General features: G+C 41.5%; 1 protein-coding gene across 1 annotated transcript; it reads left to right on the top strand.

The window, feature by feature from the left end:
- Window positions 1–3,019: 3,019 nt before the first annotated feature.
- On the top strand, window positions 3,020–14,719 carry OSTC (oligosaccharyltransferase complex subunit (non-catalytic)). Its single transcript, XM_010858554.1, has 4 exons — window positions 3,020–3,227; window positions 7,675–7,768; window positions 10,689–10,886; window positions 14,145–14,719. The coding sequence occupies exons 1-4, from the start codon at window positions 3,089–3,091 to the stop codon at window positions 14,161–14,163; spliced, it is 450 nt and encodes a 149-aa protein (XP_010856856.1). The 5' UTR covers window positions 3,020–3,088; the 3' UTR covers window positions 14,164–14,719.
- The last annotated feature ends 4,073 nt before the right edge of the window (window positions 14,720–18,792 follow it).

Raw genomic sequence — 18,792 nt, 5'->3', positions numbered from 1 at the left:
AAACAGTGAGAGACTTTATTTTGGGGGGCTCCAAAATCACTGCAGATGGTGACTGCAGCCATGAAATTAAAAGACGCTTACTCTTTGGAAGGAAAGTTATGACCAACCTAGACCACAAAAGTCTGTCTAGTCAAGGCTATGGTTTTTCCAGTGGTCATGTATGGATGTGAGAGTTGGACTGTGAAGAAGGCTGAATGCTAAAGAATTGATGCTTTTGAACTGTGGTGTTGGAGAAGACTCTTGAGAGTCCATTGGACTGCAAGGAGATCCAACCAGTCTGTCCTAAAGGAGATCAGTCCTGGGTGTTCATTGGAAGGACTGATGTTGAAGCTGAAACTCCAATACTTTGGCCACCTGAGGCGAAGAGCTGACTCATTTGAAAAGACCCTCATGCTGGGAAAGATTGAGGGCAGGAGGAGAAGGGGACAGGGGATTAAATGGTTGTATGGCATCACCGACTCGATGGACATGGGTTTGGGTAGACTCCGGCAGTTGGTGATGGACAGGGAAGCCTGGTGTGCTGCAGTTCATGGGGTCGCAAAGAGTCAGACACGACTGAGTGACTGAACTGAACTGATGTGTTCTGACTTTAGTTTTATTTTTTATTGGAAAGTTGATACTTTTTAAAACTTCTGTGCCTTATCTACAGTGTATATGGACTTATTTGGCCCCAAGATATATGAGGAAGGATAAGTATATAAACTTGTCTCATTTCAAATGTCTTAAATCTGCTTTATGTTAGGGCAATTGCCTTTAGTTCATATCCAATCACATAATATGCCTTTTGAGTTTGTTTTACTTCCCAAGCTTCAGTCTTGTCATATGTAAAGTGGTGACATTAGTAATTACCTAATAGAATTGTCATGAAGAATAAGTAAGAACTAATGTAAATGACAATATAATATCTGCCAAGAGGTGGTTAATTAACATTAGCTTCCCTTCAGAAGATATGAAGGAAGCTTAAAAATTTTAATGTATACATTTTTTCTTATTTTTTTCAAGGCAACATATTTTTAATTGTTCCAAAGTTTTCCTTATTTATAAAACTATGGGAATTTCTGGAGAAGGAAATGGCAACCCACTCTGGTATTCTTGCCTGGAGAATCCTGTGGACAGAGGAGCCTGGTGGGCTGTTGTCCATAGGGTCGCAGAGTCGGACACGACTGAAGCGACTTAGCATGCATGCATGCATTAGAGAAGGAAGTGGCAACCCACTCCAGTATTCCTGAGTGGAGAATCCCAGAGACAGAGGAACCTGGTGGGCCACCGTCTATGGGGTCACACAGAATCAGACACAACTGAAGCGACTTAGCAGCAGCAGCATGGGAATTTCAGAAATATTCTGTTGTATAGTCCCCAGAAAAACTTCCCATGTGTAAATGCTGGCTGTGGTGTAAACAGCTTTTATTATTGGTGTTATTAGTGGCTCTCTCATAATCTACCATTAACATACCTTCCTTAATACACACTAAGTAAGACTCTGGGGAGACTCTCACTGGTAAACAGTTAGGGCAGCAAGCCTCGTCTATATTTAGAGTTAGATGCTACTACATTTTATAAGTATTTTTATTATTATGGTATTTAAACAATTTCTCATTAATTGAGTCACTGAAAGTGCAGAACCAACGCAAGAAAGTGAAAGTGAATTCGCTCAGTAGTGTCCGACTCTTTGGTACCCCATGAACCGTAGCCTATCAGGCTCCTGAGTCCATGGGATTTTCCAGGTAAGAGTGCTGGAGTGGATTGCCATTTCCTTCTCCAGGGGATCTTCCCAACCCAGGAATCGAACCCGGGTCTCCTGCATTGCCGCAGATGCTTTACCCTCTGAGCTCATGCCATCCTGTAAAAAATCGTGGTGTCTCAAAGGCAAAGCATCTGCCTGCAATGTGGGAGACCTGGGTTCGATCCCTGGGTCCGATCCCTGGGTCAGGAAGATCCCCTGGAGAAGGAAATGGCAACCTACTGCAGTATTCTTGCCTGGAGAATCCCATGGACGGAGGAGACAGGTGGGCTACAGTCCACAGGGTTGCAAAGAGTCGGACACGACTGAGCGACTTCACTTTCACTTTCAAGAGAGTATATAAAAAAGAAAAACTAAACAGAAAACAAAAAGACTTTTTAGGCCATCTAGTCCATCCCCAAAGACAAATTCTCCATCAATTATTTTCATTCGCTTGGATTGTAAATTTCTAGCCCAGGCTATATACGATGGTGCCTTCCACTAGGGTGGTAAATATGAAATGGAGAGAAGTGGATGAATTAGATTTTTTTTTTTTTTTTTTGGTAGTAGTACAACCAAAAAGATTTGTTGATACTTTGGACATGGAGGTTTCATAGAGAAACCAGGAGGATCTCAAGATTTTCGGCCTGAAAGATTTTACGAAAGCATTTACGAAAAGAGCAGAGGACACGGGTTATTTAAAATAGTATTTTGGTCACTTCAAAGTCTCCGCTTTAGGCATCTTGTGGCGATGTCTTCTTGACATTTGTGATAGTTCTAAATTAGATATATATTTTCAAATGTTATAAAATATTAACGTAGCAATTATTAACAGTTATTATTATTAGCATCACTGCTACATCAGGAAGTAAAAGCTCAACAACCTAGGACTTTCTCAAACTCTTGAAAAACCCGCTAATAAAAAAGACAACATTTCCCAAACTTCCCCATTCATCCTCTGGCTCTGGGAACCTAGGGCGCTCCGCGTCCAATCAGCTTCCAAAATCCGCGGTATCTGTGAGTGGGAGGGGCTCAGATAGATTCCGTTCCCTCTGCTTCTCCGGCTTGGCCACGTCTGAAGGCCTGCAGGTCCTTGAAGGTGCATAAATCGCCTGTTTATTCATTGGCAATAACTGAACTTTTTATTCAAGTTTATGTTTCACAAGATTCTGTAATACATAGTTTTGGGTCACGTCACTTATCCGTTTTTATAGTTCCTTCTTTTCTTCTGGGGGTGTACACACTGCCTCCGAGCGTTGCGGACCTGCCGGTCGCTTCCCTGCGCACGCGCCGGGGAAAGGGAGGGCGGGCCTGTTTCCGGGTGTCGCGTGGGGCTGGAGGCCGAGAGCGTCCCCTGCTACCGCCAACATGGAGAGTTTGTACCGAGTCCCGTTCTTAGTGCTCGAATGCCCGAACCTGAAGCTGAAGAAGCCGCCCTGGGTGCACATGCCGTCGGCCATGACGGTGTACGCTCTGGTGGTGGTGTCTTACTTCCTCATTACCGGAGGTAACTCGGCCTGCCGGGGGCCCCGAGAGGCTCGGAGAGCCGGCCCGCCCCGGGGGCGCGTCAGTTCCCTGACTTTAAGCCGGGGAAAGCATCGCCCTGCTCTCAGTCTTTTCGGAGGGTGGAGGGAAATTCTGGGGTCCTAAGTGTTCACCGCCCAAAGGTTTCTTTACCCTCACGCCCTGTCTATCCCGTTGCCTTCACTTTCCTGGCCTCTTAGCTAAACGATCCGAGTTGAATAGTGTGTTTTTCAAGCCCAGATTGTTGCTGTTGTTATTGCATGCCATGAGTTACTTAATAAAGGCCCTGGGAAAATCTGTTCTGGCCCATTCTATTTCCACTGTTGATCAGGAGGGTGTGGGACTTCTACCTTCTCTGTCTGTGGTCCCTGGAACTTTGGTAGACACTTAACAGTCTGGATTTGTTAGCTCAAACCTAAGGCTTGGTGTCGCTTTCTCCTCAGTCAGCAATACATATGAATGGAATCTTCCGAAACCCACGGTTTTGATAAATATTTGAGGTTGGAGATAAATTTTCAGAAGCTGTCGTATTTGAGAGAGCAGAAGTGGAGAATTTAAAGAATAAGGGGAATAGCATTACTTTTGAACACTTTTGCATTATCATCTTATCCTGTTCTTTGCAAAAGGGGCGTCGCTTTATATAGTGGTGAGTTGGCAATCCGGCTGCAGTCTTTTCATAGCCACCACCCCTTCAACATTTCCATGATTTACTCAGCACTGTGCTACTGCACTTTTGGATTTTGGGAAGTGGAGAGCTTAATTTGGAAATGATAAAATTAAAGCTGTACAGATTAAGGACAGCAAGAGCAGATGACTATTTTTAAGGGAATAGTCGGAGACATCATTTTCATAGATGTTTTGTGAGAATAATTGGCATTGAAGAGGGAAGTATTTGAAATGTGGGATTAGTTCTAGCATGAACCTTTAGGTTTACCCTTCTCCCAAATCTAGGATAATGACAGTTAATTTATGTTCAAAATAAGTTACATTTAAAATACTTTTTATGTTGCTAAGATACTGTCCAAGCATAACATTAGTATTAACATTTGCTCAGCACATTAATAGGGGCTGAACTGAATAAACAAAATTTAAAACGCATGTTGCTTTTTTAAAAAAAATCCTCATCTGCTAGAAATCTTTCCTGTAATCCTTAACCTCCCTTGGAGCCAGGGCCTTTACTGGAAACCTCACAGTTTTCATTCTGGCTCCTTTTTCCCTATCAGTTTTTGTAATGGGGAGATTCTTTGCCCTAACTTCTGGCGGAAGTCAGAGGACCCCTTTTAGTGGCCAAGGCCATGAGCTATCTCATACGGGAGTTGGTTTTGCCACTGGAAAGGAATCACCTGAATACTGAGTGTACCTTTATAAATAACAATACTTATTGCTGAGAAATAGCAAATAATGTACTGAGTCCCTATTAAGTTCTAGGCATTAAGTACTGGAGAGAACAATGACTATAACAGATAAGGGCCCTCCCTTCATGATGCTTATCATGCCATTGGTTGAGACACATTAAATCTCATGTAAACTTTTCTCCATAACATTTTTTCCATTGCAGATTGCCACAAGTGCCTTGAAGGAAAAGAAAAAGAGATTTTGAAAAATAATCAGAGTTAGGAACATCATTTACGTTGGAGACCCTGAGGAAATGATGTGTTAGCCAAAGGCTGCAAGATTGGGGGAAGAGTATCTGGGCAGAGGGAAAAGTTTGAACAAATATGGGATTAAGAGACCAATTAGGTGGGTTTTACAGTGTACTTAGGATGGTGGCAGCGGAGATGGAGGAAGATACAATGAAAGATATCTTGGAAGCAGAATCTTGGTGATGATTGATTGGATGTAGGGGGAGAATGGCGTGAAGGAATTTTACTATTTTACTGGTATCCAGTTTGAGCACTGAGTAGGCGGAAGTGTCATTTTCTGAGAAGACTAAAGAAATAAAGTGGTTTTTTGGTGGGGAATGGTGAATCCAGAGGTCACTTTGGGATATGTAATAGTTGGACAGACCAACTATAATTAGTTGAAAATGTCAAGTATGCAGATAGGAAGTGAGAAAAGAGGTTTGTATTGAAGTTAGTCAATAACAGATGTTTTTGGAACTCCTCCTATAAGCCAGATATTGAAGAACAGAGACAGAATTTCTGTCCTTATGGAGCTTCGGTTCAGTTCAGTTACTCAGTTGTGTCTGACTCTTTGCGACCCATGGACTGAAGTACGCCAGGCTCCCCTGTCCATCACCACCTCCTGGACCTTACTCAGACTCAAGTCCATTGAGTCGCTGATGCCATCCAAACATCCCATTCTCTGTCGTCCCCGTCTCCTCCTGCCTCAGTCATTCCCAGCATCAGGGTCTTTTCAAATGAGTCAGTTATTCACATCAGGTGGCCAGAGTATTGGAGTTTCAGCTTCAGCATCAGTCCTTCCAATGAATATTCAGGACTGATTTCCTTTAGGATGGATTGGTTGGATCTCCTTGCTTACATCTAATTTTAACGGTGTGAACATTTAATAGGTGTTGGCACGTTGAGGATCATTAGCATAGAAAAGCCACGTGAAGGGATTGGTTCAGTTGGGAAAAGAATGTAGAAAGAGAAGAAAATAGTGGATCAAACCCTAGGGAACTCCGATGTTTAGTGGTTTTATAGAAGCGGCTCAGCAAGAGAGATAGCAAGAAAAACATGGATAGAAGTGTCACAAAAGCCATAAGAAGCCATCCCTCCCACCCCCCAAGAAATGGATTTAGTAAACTGGATGGAGTGCTGCTAGGAAACCTCCTAAGCTGAGAACTGAAAGTGTCCTTTGAATTTGACCACAGCAAGGTCATTGGTCACCTTAGCAAGAGTAATATCAGTGGTGGCAGAAGTCAGATTGGAGTGAGTTAAGGAATGAAGGAGGGTAAATGAGAAAGTGGAGACAGCAAGTTTACCAAATTCTTTTTTTCTTTTCCAGAAAGAAGCCTGGCTCCCTTTCCAAAAGGAAGCATAGAAATAGAATGTTAACTAGGAGGATCTGGTGTCAAGGAAAGATTGATGTAGGGAATAGGAGGTTGATAGATAATACAGGAAAGACAGGAGCTAGCCAGAGGAACAGTCTTTGAAATGGTAAGGGTGTGGAGTCCTGATGATTGCAAAGGGGATCCCATCGTGATAGGAGGAGGGACTCTTCCTCTGGTGTAGCTGGAGGGAAGGAGGTGAAGATGGAAGCTGGTTCCAGTTTGTGGATTTGATGGTGAGGTAGCATTAGGCAATTCCTAAATGGTGGTTTTGTTATCAGAGGTGAGGGAGACCATCTTGCTATGCTTAAAAAAAGCTAAAAATGAGGATGGTCGAAAACCGTGGAGAAGGTAAAAGAGTAGATGTTGACAGCAGGAGATTTGGAAAACAGTGTCGATGGGCAGTAACATAAGTGGTCATTAAGACATAATGAAAGATATTAATGATCATGTGCTTCCTGTATTGCCAGTCTGCTTAATGATGTGATTTTAAAATGTCTCATTTTACTTTTAAGCAAGAAAAATTCTCTAGTCTTAATTATAGAAACATATCCAAGCATATGTGTAACATTTTTCTTGAATTAGAAGTAGCCTTTAATGTTAAATTTCCTTTATTGTGGAGTCATTCTTGAGTTTGGAAACAGTTACTGAATGAATTCTGTCATAAAATATCTCTTTTTGGAGATAATTCTGATTTACAAGTCATTCTAAAAACACTGAGTTGAATTTCTGAATGGTTTATCTGAAGTATAGGAGATAAGCTGGGCCTCATTTCACTGTAATAATACATTAGAGCAGTTCTGTTTAAATATAAATGCATCTTTAGAGACAGATACTTCCTTTAACTTCAGTATCTTTCTATGAATGGGCTCCCAATCTTCTCCAGCACTCAGGCTCTAAGATTTCTCTGCTCAGTTACTCAGTGGTGTCCAACTCTTCATGACTCCCATCGACTGTACCCCGCCAGGCTCCTCTGTCCATGGGATTCTCCAGGCAAGAATACTAGAGTGGGTTGCCATTTCCTTTTCCAGGGGGTCTTCCTCACCCAGGGATCGAACCTGTGTCTCCTGCTTTGGCAGGCAGGTTCTTTACCACTAGCACCGCCTGGGAAGCCCCAAAAGGAAATATTACTTAAATACAAATGAACCTCTAGAGACAAATGGGCTTCCCTGTTGACTCGGACAGTAAAGGTTCCTCTTGCAATGCAGGAGACCCAGTTTGACCCTGGGGCAGGACGATCCCCTGGAGAAGGAAATGGCTAACCACTCCAGTATTCTTACCTGGAGAATTCCATGGACAGAGGACTCTGGCAAGCTACAGTCCATAGGGTCACAAAGAATCAGATGCAACTGAGCAACTAACACTTTCACTTTAGAGATAGACACAAACTAAATAAATTAGAAATTTAGTCTAATCTGTGTTCTTACCTTTCATTTAGGAATCATTTATGATGTTATTGTTGAACCTCCAAGTGTCGGCTCAGTGACTGATGAACACGGGCATCAGAGACCAGTCGCTTTCTTGGCCTACAGGTAAAAGATACCATTTTGAATGATTCGATGGTGGGAAAGAAGATTGCTGGGGCATGCCTGCGTATTTAAAATTATGGCACAACCTATTGGGTCGATTTGTATTTTGACAATAGCTGTTTTAAAATGCTAAATTTAGAGATTGTAGGAAGTGGACGAGAACAAGAATAAAAGTATATTATCCGTTTATTAGAAAATATTTCACAATGATGGTCATAATCACTTATTTAAAGGAAGATATCAGTTTAAAATACATTTATTTGTAGGCTGTTCTAGGGTCAGTAAACTGGTACGTATTTATTTGTAAATAAAGCTTTATTGGAGGTAGGTACAACCATTTACTTCTATACTACCTATGGCTGCTTTCAAGCTACTGTGGTAAGTGTGACACAAACTCTATGGGTGACAAGCCTAAGATATATACTGTTTGGCCATTTAAGGAAAAATACGTGCGGCTTTGCTGGGTCCAGTGGTTAAGAATCTGCCTTTCACTGCAGTTTGCTCCCTGGTCAGGGAATACCTCACCTACTGCGGAGCAGCTCAATGTGTGCACCTCAGCTACTTAGCCTGCACTCCAGAGCCCTTGCATCTGGTGGAGCCCCTGCGCCTAGAGCCCAGGCTCTGCAAGAGTAGCCCCCCCAGTCACTCCAACTAGGGCAGAAAAGCCCTCAAACAGCAGTGAAGACCCAGCACAACCCCCCCCCCCCCCCAAATTGGGCCACTGGATTATACTGTTAAATAAGAAAAATAATATTTGAGACTTGGGAGGTCCCGCTGTTTATTTTTCCTGAACAGTGTTTGTTGTGAAGTGAAGTGAAAGTCGCTCAGTCGTGTCCGACTCTTTGTGACTGTATGCTGCTGCTAAGTCACTTCAGTCGTGTCTGGCTCTGTGTGACCCCATGGACGGCAGCCCACCAGGCTCCCCCATCCCTGGGATTCTCCAGGCAAGAACATTGGAGTGGGTTGCTATTTCCTTCTCCAATGCATGAAAGTGGAAAGTGAAAGTGAAGTTGCACAGTCATATCTGACTCTTAGCAACCCCATGGACTGCAGCCTACCAGGCTTCTCCATCCATGGGATTTTCCAGGCAAGAGTACTGGAGTGGGGTGCCATTGCCTTCTCCGTGTGACTGTATGGTCCATGGAATTCTCCAAGCCATAAGACTGGAGTGGGTTGCCATTCCCTTCTCCAGGGGATCTTCCCAACCCAGGGATCGAACCCAGGTTTCCCACATTGCAGGCAGATTCTTTACCAGCTGAGCCACCAGCAAAGCCCAAGAATATTGGAGTGGGTAGCCTATCCCTTCTCCAGCGGATCTTCCCAACCCAGGAATCAAACTGGGGTCTCTTGCATCGCAGGCAGATTCTTTACCAGCTGAGCTACTAGGGAAGACCCTATACTGTTAAATAAGAAAAGTAATATTTGAGACTTGAGAGTTCCTGTTGTTTATTTCCCTTGAACAGTGTTTGTTGTATTGCCTTATAAAATCCACTTGGTAACTGTCTACCTAAAGATAGCTCTTTATTTGTGTTTGTGTGTGTTTGTGCTCACTCTCAGTGGTGTCCAACTCTTTGCAACCCCATGGACTGGAGCCCGCCAGGTTCCTCTGTCCATGGGATTCTCCAGGCAAGAATATTGGAGTGGGTTGCCATTTCCTCCTCCAGGGGATCTTCCTGACCCAGGGATTGGACTGGCATCTCCTGCATTGGCAGGCAGATTCTTAACCATTGAGCCACCAGGGAAGCCCCATATTTGTATTTACAGTTACACGAATGGTATTCCATGCAGAGAATATTCCTGGAAAGATTACCATGATTCTCTGCAGGGAAGAGGGTTCTGGGTGGCTGGACATCCTGCTGGTAGGGAGACTTTTCACAGGGTTGACATTTGAATTTGAATTTTGAAACTGCTGCATGTGTTGTTTTCAGTTAAAGCAATTAGTTTAGCAAATGTATGTATATATATACATACATACACACATGCATGCGTATACTTTATTTACATGTGTCTTTGTATAAATCATATCTTTAACAGAGAAATGTGCCTTTTGGGGTCCATGAACTCTTGAGAATTTGAAAGCTTTTCACCCCTAGAAAGAGGCTTCCTGGGTGGCGCAGTTGTAAAGACTCTGCCTGCCAGTGCAGGAGATGCAGGAGACTCAGGTTCGATTCCTGGGTCAGGAAGATCCCCTGGAGGACATGGCCATGCACTCCAGTACTCTTGCCTGGGAAATTCTGTGGACAGAGGTGCTTGGCAGGCTACAGTCCATGGGGGTCGCAAAGAGTGGGACACAGTTGAGCACGCACACACGCTAGAACAATCATATGCACGTATATACAGGAACTGAAGAGTTTATAGGTTGCTGGAAATCTTTGTGGAGTTCATGAAGCCTTAATTAAGAAAACTTGCTTTTAAAAATTTCCCTTTGAAATAAGAGGTTTGTTAATTACTATAAAACTCAGGAAACATTTCTAACCAGTTCACAATTTGAAATCGATAGTAGACATTTAAATAACATAACTTTTAAAAGCAAAACTAAAATTCTGCGTAAAAGGTTCATGTACCTATAGTAGTTGACTTTTTAAGCTAATAATTAAAATGTGCATTTTGGTTTTACGTAGATAGTTGTGTTAGTTGAGTTTTAAAGTTTTTTTTTTTGAGCATAAGCTCCATGAAGAGGAAAGATTTTTCTCTTGTTTTGTTCATTGTTATATTTCCAGAGCCTAGAACAGTACTTGATGCATAATAGGCTCTCAATAAATAATTATTGGAATGAATAGCCAGAAATATGGTAAAACACTTACAAGAATAAAAAATAAACACAAAAATGTTTTAGCAGAAATAGGAATTTCAATCTGAGGAAAAAACTTTTTATTTTTCTGGAAATTTTCATTGACTGTTTTGCTGTTTTCTTCTTTTTCAGAGTAAATGGACAGTACATTATGGAAGGACTTGCATCCAGCTTCCTGTTTACAATGGGAGGTTTAGGTTTTATAATCCTGGACAGATCCAATGCACCAAACATTCCCAAACTCAATAGGTTTCTTCTTTTATTCATTGGATTCGTGTGTGTCCTATTGAGTTTTTTCATGGCTAGAGTATTCATGAGAATGAAGCTGCCGTAAGTTATTCAGTGCTTTGTATAATCAATATCTTAACTTGCAAACTAGTAAAATAATTTTGTGGATCATGTGAAATCATAGGAGATTTAATTTAACCCTCATTTAAATAGATGAACATTTTGAGAACCAAAGAAATGTGTGACTTGCTTAAGGTTAGTAGCAAAATGGAAACAAACAGATCTTCCTGTTATTTCCATGTATGTTCATGAGAAAATCCAGTTATTTTGCTGTAGCATCAGTGACCGCTGATGGAGGCTTTTCTCTAAAAGTGCTTTTTGGTTAATCTGTGACCTTGGAAGAATTCCCATAGAACTAATAATAATAGAGAGTATTTTCAAGCCATTAATTGCTGCTGCTTTCTGAATATTGATAGGAAAATCGATTAAGCCTTGGACAGAAAAGAGACTTTCATATATATATTACATTATTTAGATTCATTCAGAAAGCTTACGTTATCTTTGGGACAAAAATAAATTGGTTTGGGAATTCCTTGGTGGTCCAGTGGTTAGGACTTGGTGCTTTCACTGCAGGGCCTGTGTTTGACCCCTGCTTGGGAAACTTAAGATCCTGCAAGCCGTGTGCCGTGGCGCTGCTCCCCCCAGAAAAGAAAGAAAATGGCATTTGAAGGATAGGATAACAGAGCTGAGCTATCTCCTGCTTAGAAAAAAATTTTGAAAATTGTTTAATTCTCTGGATTACTTTCATCTTTTGTAATTATTTATGTAAACATTTGTTTTCTGCATTCTGTAGGCCAATTTCCAAGATAGTTGACTAAGATCTAACAATAGGAAATAAGAAACAGGAGTATACTCTCTGGGTTTCAGGTGTAGATAGATGTAGTCAAAACAGAACAGTAGTCTAAACAAAAGATTGCTGTTTCTGTAATTTACCAAGCAGCCAAATCTAAGGTTTAAATTTTAAAGAGGAAAGACTTTATGGTCCCCTCTCTGATGTGGTTTCTCATTTACAGCTCCTAATGCCTGGTACCTTGAGTGTGGCATGGGGAGAAGCAATGGGACAGTTTTAGAAAATAAAGGGACGCAACAGTATTGCATTTTGGCATATTTGCAGGCCCCAGAGAGATGATGAGCCAGGTCTGTGGGCCTGCACATTCCTCATGACGGGTGTGGTTACTACCACCAGCAAGGAAGGGATGTGTCATCTTGGGCATAGATTCTCTCTGATGTCCCAACATATAGAAGCAGTTAGATATGTAATAAATGAGACAGCAACAACAATACAGTAAAAAACACCAGTAACCAGGAATTTTTTCACATCAGATAAGTTGCTAGCATCTGAGATAAAAGATGGCTGTGCCGTAAGATAACTTCCAGGGTAGCACTCCCTTTCACCAAGAATCTGATATCCTTAACAACAGGTACCCTGAGAAAACAATAGCAGTGAAAGGGTACAACCTGCTTTATATTTTCTGAGCTATGCTTTTTAAAAGACCTGGTGTCCTTCCTACTGACAGTTTTAAACATTAAAAGATGGCTTTATTTGATGCGGAAGCATAGGTCACACACTAATTACAAGGAAGAATACTGCAGCGTATAACTATATCAAGAGATAAATGTCCTGTGTTTGCATATCAGCACATGCAGATGACCGACAGCTGTCCCTAAAGAGTCCTCAGCTCTTTTGTTTCATAGCATAAGCTAGCTGTTGAGCAGCTTCCCTCGGTGCCGACACTGGTGGTGGGCACTTCTTAGAATCTTCTTGAACCTTTTATTTCCTGTGAAGCTTAGGTCTTTTTTTGTTGTTACTGTTGTTAAGAAATATCTGACAGGTTTTATTTTATTATAGGTTTAATCTTTTTTTTGTAATGGAGTATCGTTGGTTTACAGTGTTGTGTTAGTTTCAGGAGTACAACAAAGTGATCCAGTTATATACATACACCTGTCGGTTCTCTTTCAGATTAAGTACTTGTGAAGCTTAGGTCTTAAAGTATGCTTTTTGTGGAGTATCAGGCATTACCTTAGCAAATTTACGTGGAGGTCTTCAAAATGAATATATCTGTTAAGAGCCTTTTTATTTTTTATTCAACCCTGGGTTGTCTCAGGGTTGTGAGATTAAAGTTCTGTATCTCTGTGCTCAGAGTGTGAATCGGCTAGGCTGGTAGAGCAGAAGGAAAGGGATAAATGAGTTCTAAGGAGATCACTTAGGCTGCATGTAGACCCAAGACCTGTAGGGAGTCAGGTGGGTCTAGGAGCCGGAAGGAGGAAAATCTCATTCCTGAGTGTCTGCGCTGTGTCAGGCACGATGGGAGGTATCAACCCCATGATGTGGTTTTTTGCCGCCACCTAAGAGAGGAAGAAACTTGAGACTCTGAACTAATAATAGCTAATGTTTGTCAAGTGCTTACTGCTGTGAGTAGCAGTTACTATATTGGTAGATTGTCTTATATAATCCTTTAAATTCTTTGATGTAACTCCATTTTACAGATGAGGAAGCTAAGGTTTGCCCAAGCTTATCTACTCATGTTAGAAACAGGGTCAAAAGCAGAGAAGTTCTAAAGGCATCAATGAGGACAGGATGTTTTCACCCCTTTCTTAATGTGGATAGTTTTACACAGCCTTTCTATTTTCCTCTTGATCCTAATAGGTTGCAAGGATTTATTGCAAAAGGAAAAGTTTGGAGCTTTATAAAGCAGACTGTTACTACCTGAATTTAAAGGGAATTTCAGGGCCTACCTTGTCCATTTAGTAAAAGGATCTTCTATTTGAACATTGTGAAATGTGACTTGCTCAACAGCTACAGCTGATGCCCCTGCCCACCGTCAGGACATTTCCTAAAGAAACAGGCACAGGGTGCGAGGGCTCACTTCCCAGGCATGGACAGCTCCTGGTCCCTCCATCCTTCCCTTTGGTAATATTAGGCTTTCTGGGATATTGAAATGAGCTGCTTTCTATAAAAAGCTTTGTGACTCTTGTTGGAATTGTGAGAATCCAAAGGAAATTGATTCTAACTCTTAGCTTTAACTTTTACATAACATTTTCTTTTCTTTCTTTTCTTATCTGGTGTCATTTAGCATATTGGTTTGTAAATTTGTCCTTTGAGGGGGAAGGATAATGGAACCAAGGCCCAGTAATGTATTATATTTATTGAGGGGGCAAGATATGAAAGAAGAACCATAATGAGGAATCACACATTTATATTTTCAGATTGTCCTTTGATTCATCATAAAATTTGTTTGGGACACTTTGAAATGTTGCTTCCTTTTCACTCTTTGTGTTTATAAATTTTATGTTTTACAGGGGCTATCTGATGGGTTAGAGTGCCTTTTGAGAAGAAATCAGCAGGTACTGAATTTGCTCCTGTTAATGAAATTTTAAAGGCTATACCAGTCCTCAGATATGAAATACAGAGAAGGATGAAAAGCAGCAGAAAAGAAACATCTAGTGAAAACATAGGAAGCATATTAAAGCGTGGACTAGAATGTCTTCTTGGTGTCAGAGACAAGCTTATCAGTATTTTTTCCTGCTGGCCTTCACTGACGTACCAATGATATTAAGTGACATTTTCTTCTTTTTTTTTTCATTTCTTAAAATGTACTTCATTTCTATAGCTATAATATTGAATAAAGTGATTATTTTTTACAAACCCCTTAACATTTTTTGGAGGTGACTTTTCTGACCTTCAGAAATTAATGTAAAATCAGGACACGTGATCCCATAAGCTGAGAACTCTGGACAGCTGATCAGCTTTACCAATGGTGCTTTGCCTTTAAACAGAGTGTGTGACAGTACATCGTTTCAGATATATATGGAAGACTGTTTCAGGAACAATAAGATGTATGAAAGGAGCAGAAATAAATAATTTTTCTAATTAACTTTTGTTTTTTTTTTCATTGATGGTATTAATCTTCAGTCTGTAATTAATCCACTCCCATCCTGTAACTATCAAGCTCCTGTTGGTAGCTTGAAGTCTCCAGGTGTAGGCGGCAGGATGTCTTATGAGGTGGCATAAATATCCATATCCCTATAAGTATTCAAGCATGGGCTACACAGTCATGTCGGTTTTAAATGTGATTGTGTTAGATGAAGTTCCCTTCAGGTATTCACTTCCAGTAATTAATACAGTGTTGAGCACATAAAAACAACTGTAGACTAGTCTGGTCTTCTCCTAATTTCTTCTAGCCGGGGCTTTTGGTTCCCCCCAGCGGGCTGGGCCTGCATGCTCAGTTGCTTAGTTGTGTCCGACTCTTTGCGACTCCATGGACTGCAGCCTGCCAGGCTTCTCTGTCCTTGGGATTTTCCAGGCAAGGATGCTGGAGTGGGTTGCCATTTCCTCCTCCAGCGATCCTCCCAACCCAGGGATCCAGCCTGCATCCCTTGTGTTTCCTGCACTAGCAGGCGGATTCTTTCCCACTGCACCGCCTGTGAATCCTGTAGGGAACAGACTTGTGGTTGTCATGGAGGTTGGGAGGAGGACGCTTCTCTGGGGTCTCAACTCTTATCCTAAGATCTTTAAGTTTACAGTAAAATTTCAGCTCAGGTGGATTTTTTCCCTTATTCCAGGACTGATCTAAATGTAGCTGTTCATTAAAAAGATTGATTTATTTATCCAGAAAGTTTTGAGAACCTATTGTATGCCAGGGAGCACAGAGCTTATATGCTTATAAGGAAGTCAAATTATTGAAAAGTTAAAAAATGTTTATAAAATCTCAGATACTGATAAATAACAACCAACAAAAACAATGCAAGAACAGTCCATTAGTGATGAGAGGTGGGAGAGGTGGTTACTATATCCAAAGCTCTGAAAAAGGAAAACAAGACCTGTATGTATCCACCAACTTTAAAGGCTTGATTTAACTTATATTTTTTGTTTTTTTGTTTTTTGGCCTTATTTTAAAACCTGATTAAACTAGATGGACAAGGTGACACAAAGGTTTTATGATTTCCATAGGTCTTTTCCAGAAATTGAATAGTGAGAAGTTCCTGTTAAGTACCACCAGATGGCGCTGTTAAGGTTTGGGGTGTGTTTCTATACCATAGCTTTTAAGGTTTTGTTTTTTGACTAAACACAAAGAGATGTATTTAAATAATTCCACTGGTAAAATTGCAATGTTTTATGTGAAGGAAAAAGTTGTGCCTTGTACTAGACTTTTGCTTTTGGGGACACTGCCAAAATGTTAACAGCCTGATAAAAAGCCTGCTAAGCAGTATTAACATCAGCAGAGGTTAAATAAATGAGATAGAGTAAATTAATGGCCTAGATCGGAAACAAACTAGTCTTTGATTTTATTACAGAATTCTCTAGAATGTGTATGCTACAATGGAGTTAGAAGGGCAAAATGGTTTAGTGGAGAGTAACTGGTGAAGGGATTCCCTTGTGGCTCAGCGGTAAACAGCCTGCCTGCCAATGGAGGAGACGGGTTTGATCCCTGAGTGGGGAAGATCCCCTGGAGGAGGAAGTGGCAACTCGGTCTAGTATTGGTACCTGGGGAATCCCATGGACAGGGAAGCCTGGCGGGCTACAGACCATGGGGTTGCAAAAGAGTCAGATACGACTTAGCGACTAAAGAACAATTCCAGTGAGAGGTAAAGAAGATGCAGAAGTTGCCAGGAGATGCTCCATCCTGTGATACACAGCTGACAGAATTGGTGTCAGCCCAGGGGGAGCTCCAGAGGAAAGAATGCCTGCCAGAAACATGTTGGGTGGAAAGAGCTGGGCCTTTGTACCATTCACTGCCTCTTCGGATTTTGGCCTGGTGCCATCTTGAGACTAACATGGTGGAAAGGTGAGGGAAGCCTGACAAAGCTTGGAGACTGTCAGCTGGCCCCTCCTTGCAGCTAGCCATTAGGGGGTCTGAGCAGCACATCTCTGTTTGCCACAGATTTAGAAAGAAAATACCCTCTTTATAGGATTACAATGAGGAAATCCTGCGTACCTTGCTTATAAGGGGCTTCCTTAGTGGCTCAGACAGTGAAGAATCTGCCTGCAGTGCAGGAGACCTGGGTTGGACCCAATCTCTGGCTCCAGAAGATCCCCTGGAGGAGGGCATGGCAACACTCCAGTGTTCTTGCCTGGAGAATCCCATGGACAGAGGAGCCTGGCAGGCTACAGTCCACGGGGTCGCAGAGAGTGGGACACACTGACAGACATTCACTTGCTTATAAAAGGAGGGTGGTGCTCTGCTTGTTAATGTCTTTTTGAAGTGGGAAGTGTGGAGTAACTTAGGTTCTTAGTAACTGGTATATTCCTGAAATGTAACGCTGGGAAAAAGGTTATTTCTCCACTTTGCTTATAAGAAAATGGTGATTCATTGTTGTAGAGCTTGAACTAGAACCCAGGTCTTCTGCAAAGCAGACCAGTTCTTTTCATTATATACTGTTTTCTGATACAGATCAGTCCCTGAAGGTAGTAATGAGTACACACTTATTTATATTAATAAAAGAGGTAATGCCAGATGCAGGGTTATGTTAACAAGAAAAACACAACCTTTGTTCATGTGGAATTTATTCTCCACTGACTATACACCAAGGGACCAATTCTCTTGGCCACAGGAACACAAGAGAGGAGCACCTAAGCCCAGACTTGTGGTGAGGCAAGCCTTTAATTTGTTGTGAGAACGATGGCTACTCATCTGCCTAAGTATTTCAAGGTACAAATACATTTCCCCCTAATCTCTTGTTTTTCTTTTTTGCACTATGACTTTTTTTTTTCTTCCTTTTTTTAAAAATTTATTATTTTTTACTTTACAATATTGTATTGGTTTGCCATACATCAACATGCATCCGCCACGGATGTACACGTGTTCCCCATCCTGAACCCCCCTCCCACCTCCCTCCCCATACCATCCCTCTGGGTCGTCCCAGTGCACCAGCCCCAAGCTTCCTGTATTCTGCATTGAACCTGGACTGGCGATTCATTTCTTATATGATATTATACATGTTTTAATGCCATTCTCCCAAATCATCCCCCCCCGCCCCCCCACCCACAGAGTCCAAAACACTGTCCTATACATCAGTGTCTCTTTTGCTGTCTCGCATACAGGGTTGTCGTTACCATCTTTCTAAATTCCATATATATGCGTTAGTATACTGTAGTGGTGTTTTTCCTTCTGGCTTATTTCACTCTGTGTAATAGGCTCCAGTTTCATCCACCTCATTAGAACTGATTCAAATGTTCTTTTTAACGGCTGAGTAATACTCCATTGTGTATATGTACCACAGCTTTCTTATCCATTCATCTGCTGATGGACATCTAGATTGCTTCCATGTCCTGGCTATTATAAACAGTGCTGTGATGAACATTGGGGTACATGTGTCTCTTTCAATTCTGGTTTCCTCAGTGTGTATGCCCAGCAGTGGGATTGCTGGTTCGTATGGCAGTTCTATTTCCAATTTTTTAAGAAATCTCCACACTGTTCTCCATAGTGGCTGTACTAGTTTGCATTCCCACCAACAGTGTAAGAGGGTTCCCTTTTCTCCACACCCTCTCTAGCATTTATTGCTTGCAGACTTTTGGATAGCAGCCATTCTGACTGGCGTGAAATGGTACCTCATTGTGGTTTTGATTTGCATTTCTCTGATAATGAGTGATGTTGAGCATCTTTTCATGTGTTTGTTAGCCATCTGTATGTCTTCTTTGGAGAAATGTCTATTTAGTTCTTTGGCCCATTTTTTGATTGGGTCGTTTATTTTTCTGGAATTGAGCTGCATGAGTTGCTTGTATATTTTTGAGATTAGTTTGTCAGTTGCTTAATTTGCTATTATTTTCTCCCATTCTGAAGGCTGTCTTTTCACCTTGCTAATAGTTTCTTTTGTTGTGCAGAAGCTTTTCATTTTAATTAGGTCCCATTTGTTTATTTTTGCTTTTATTTCCAATATTCTGGGAGGTGGGTCATAGAGGATCCTGCTGTGATGTATGTCAGAGAGTGTTTTGCCTATGTTCTCCTCT

Source organism: Bison bison, unplaced genomic scaffold, assembly GCF_000754665.1.
Source record: "Bison bison bison isolate TAMUID 2011002044 unplaced genomic scaffold, Bison_UMD1.0 scf7180017864389, whole genome shotgun sequence".
NCBI classification, from domain to species: domain Eukaryota; kingdom Metazoa; phylum Chordata; class Mammalia; order Artiodactyla; family Bovidae; genus Bison; species Bison bison.
This window is presented reverse-complemented; position numbering and strand designations above follow the sequence as displayed.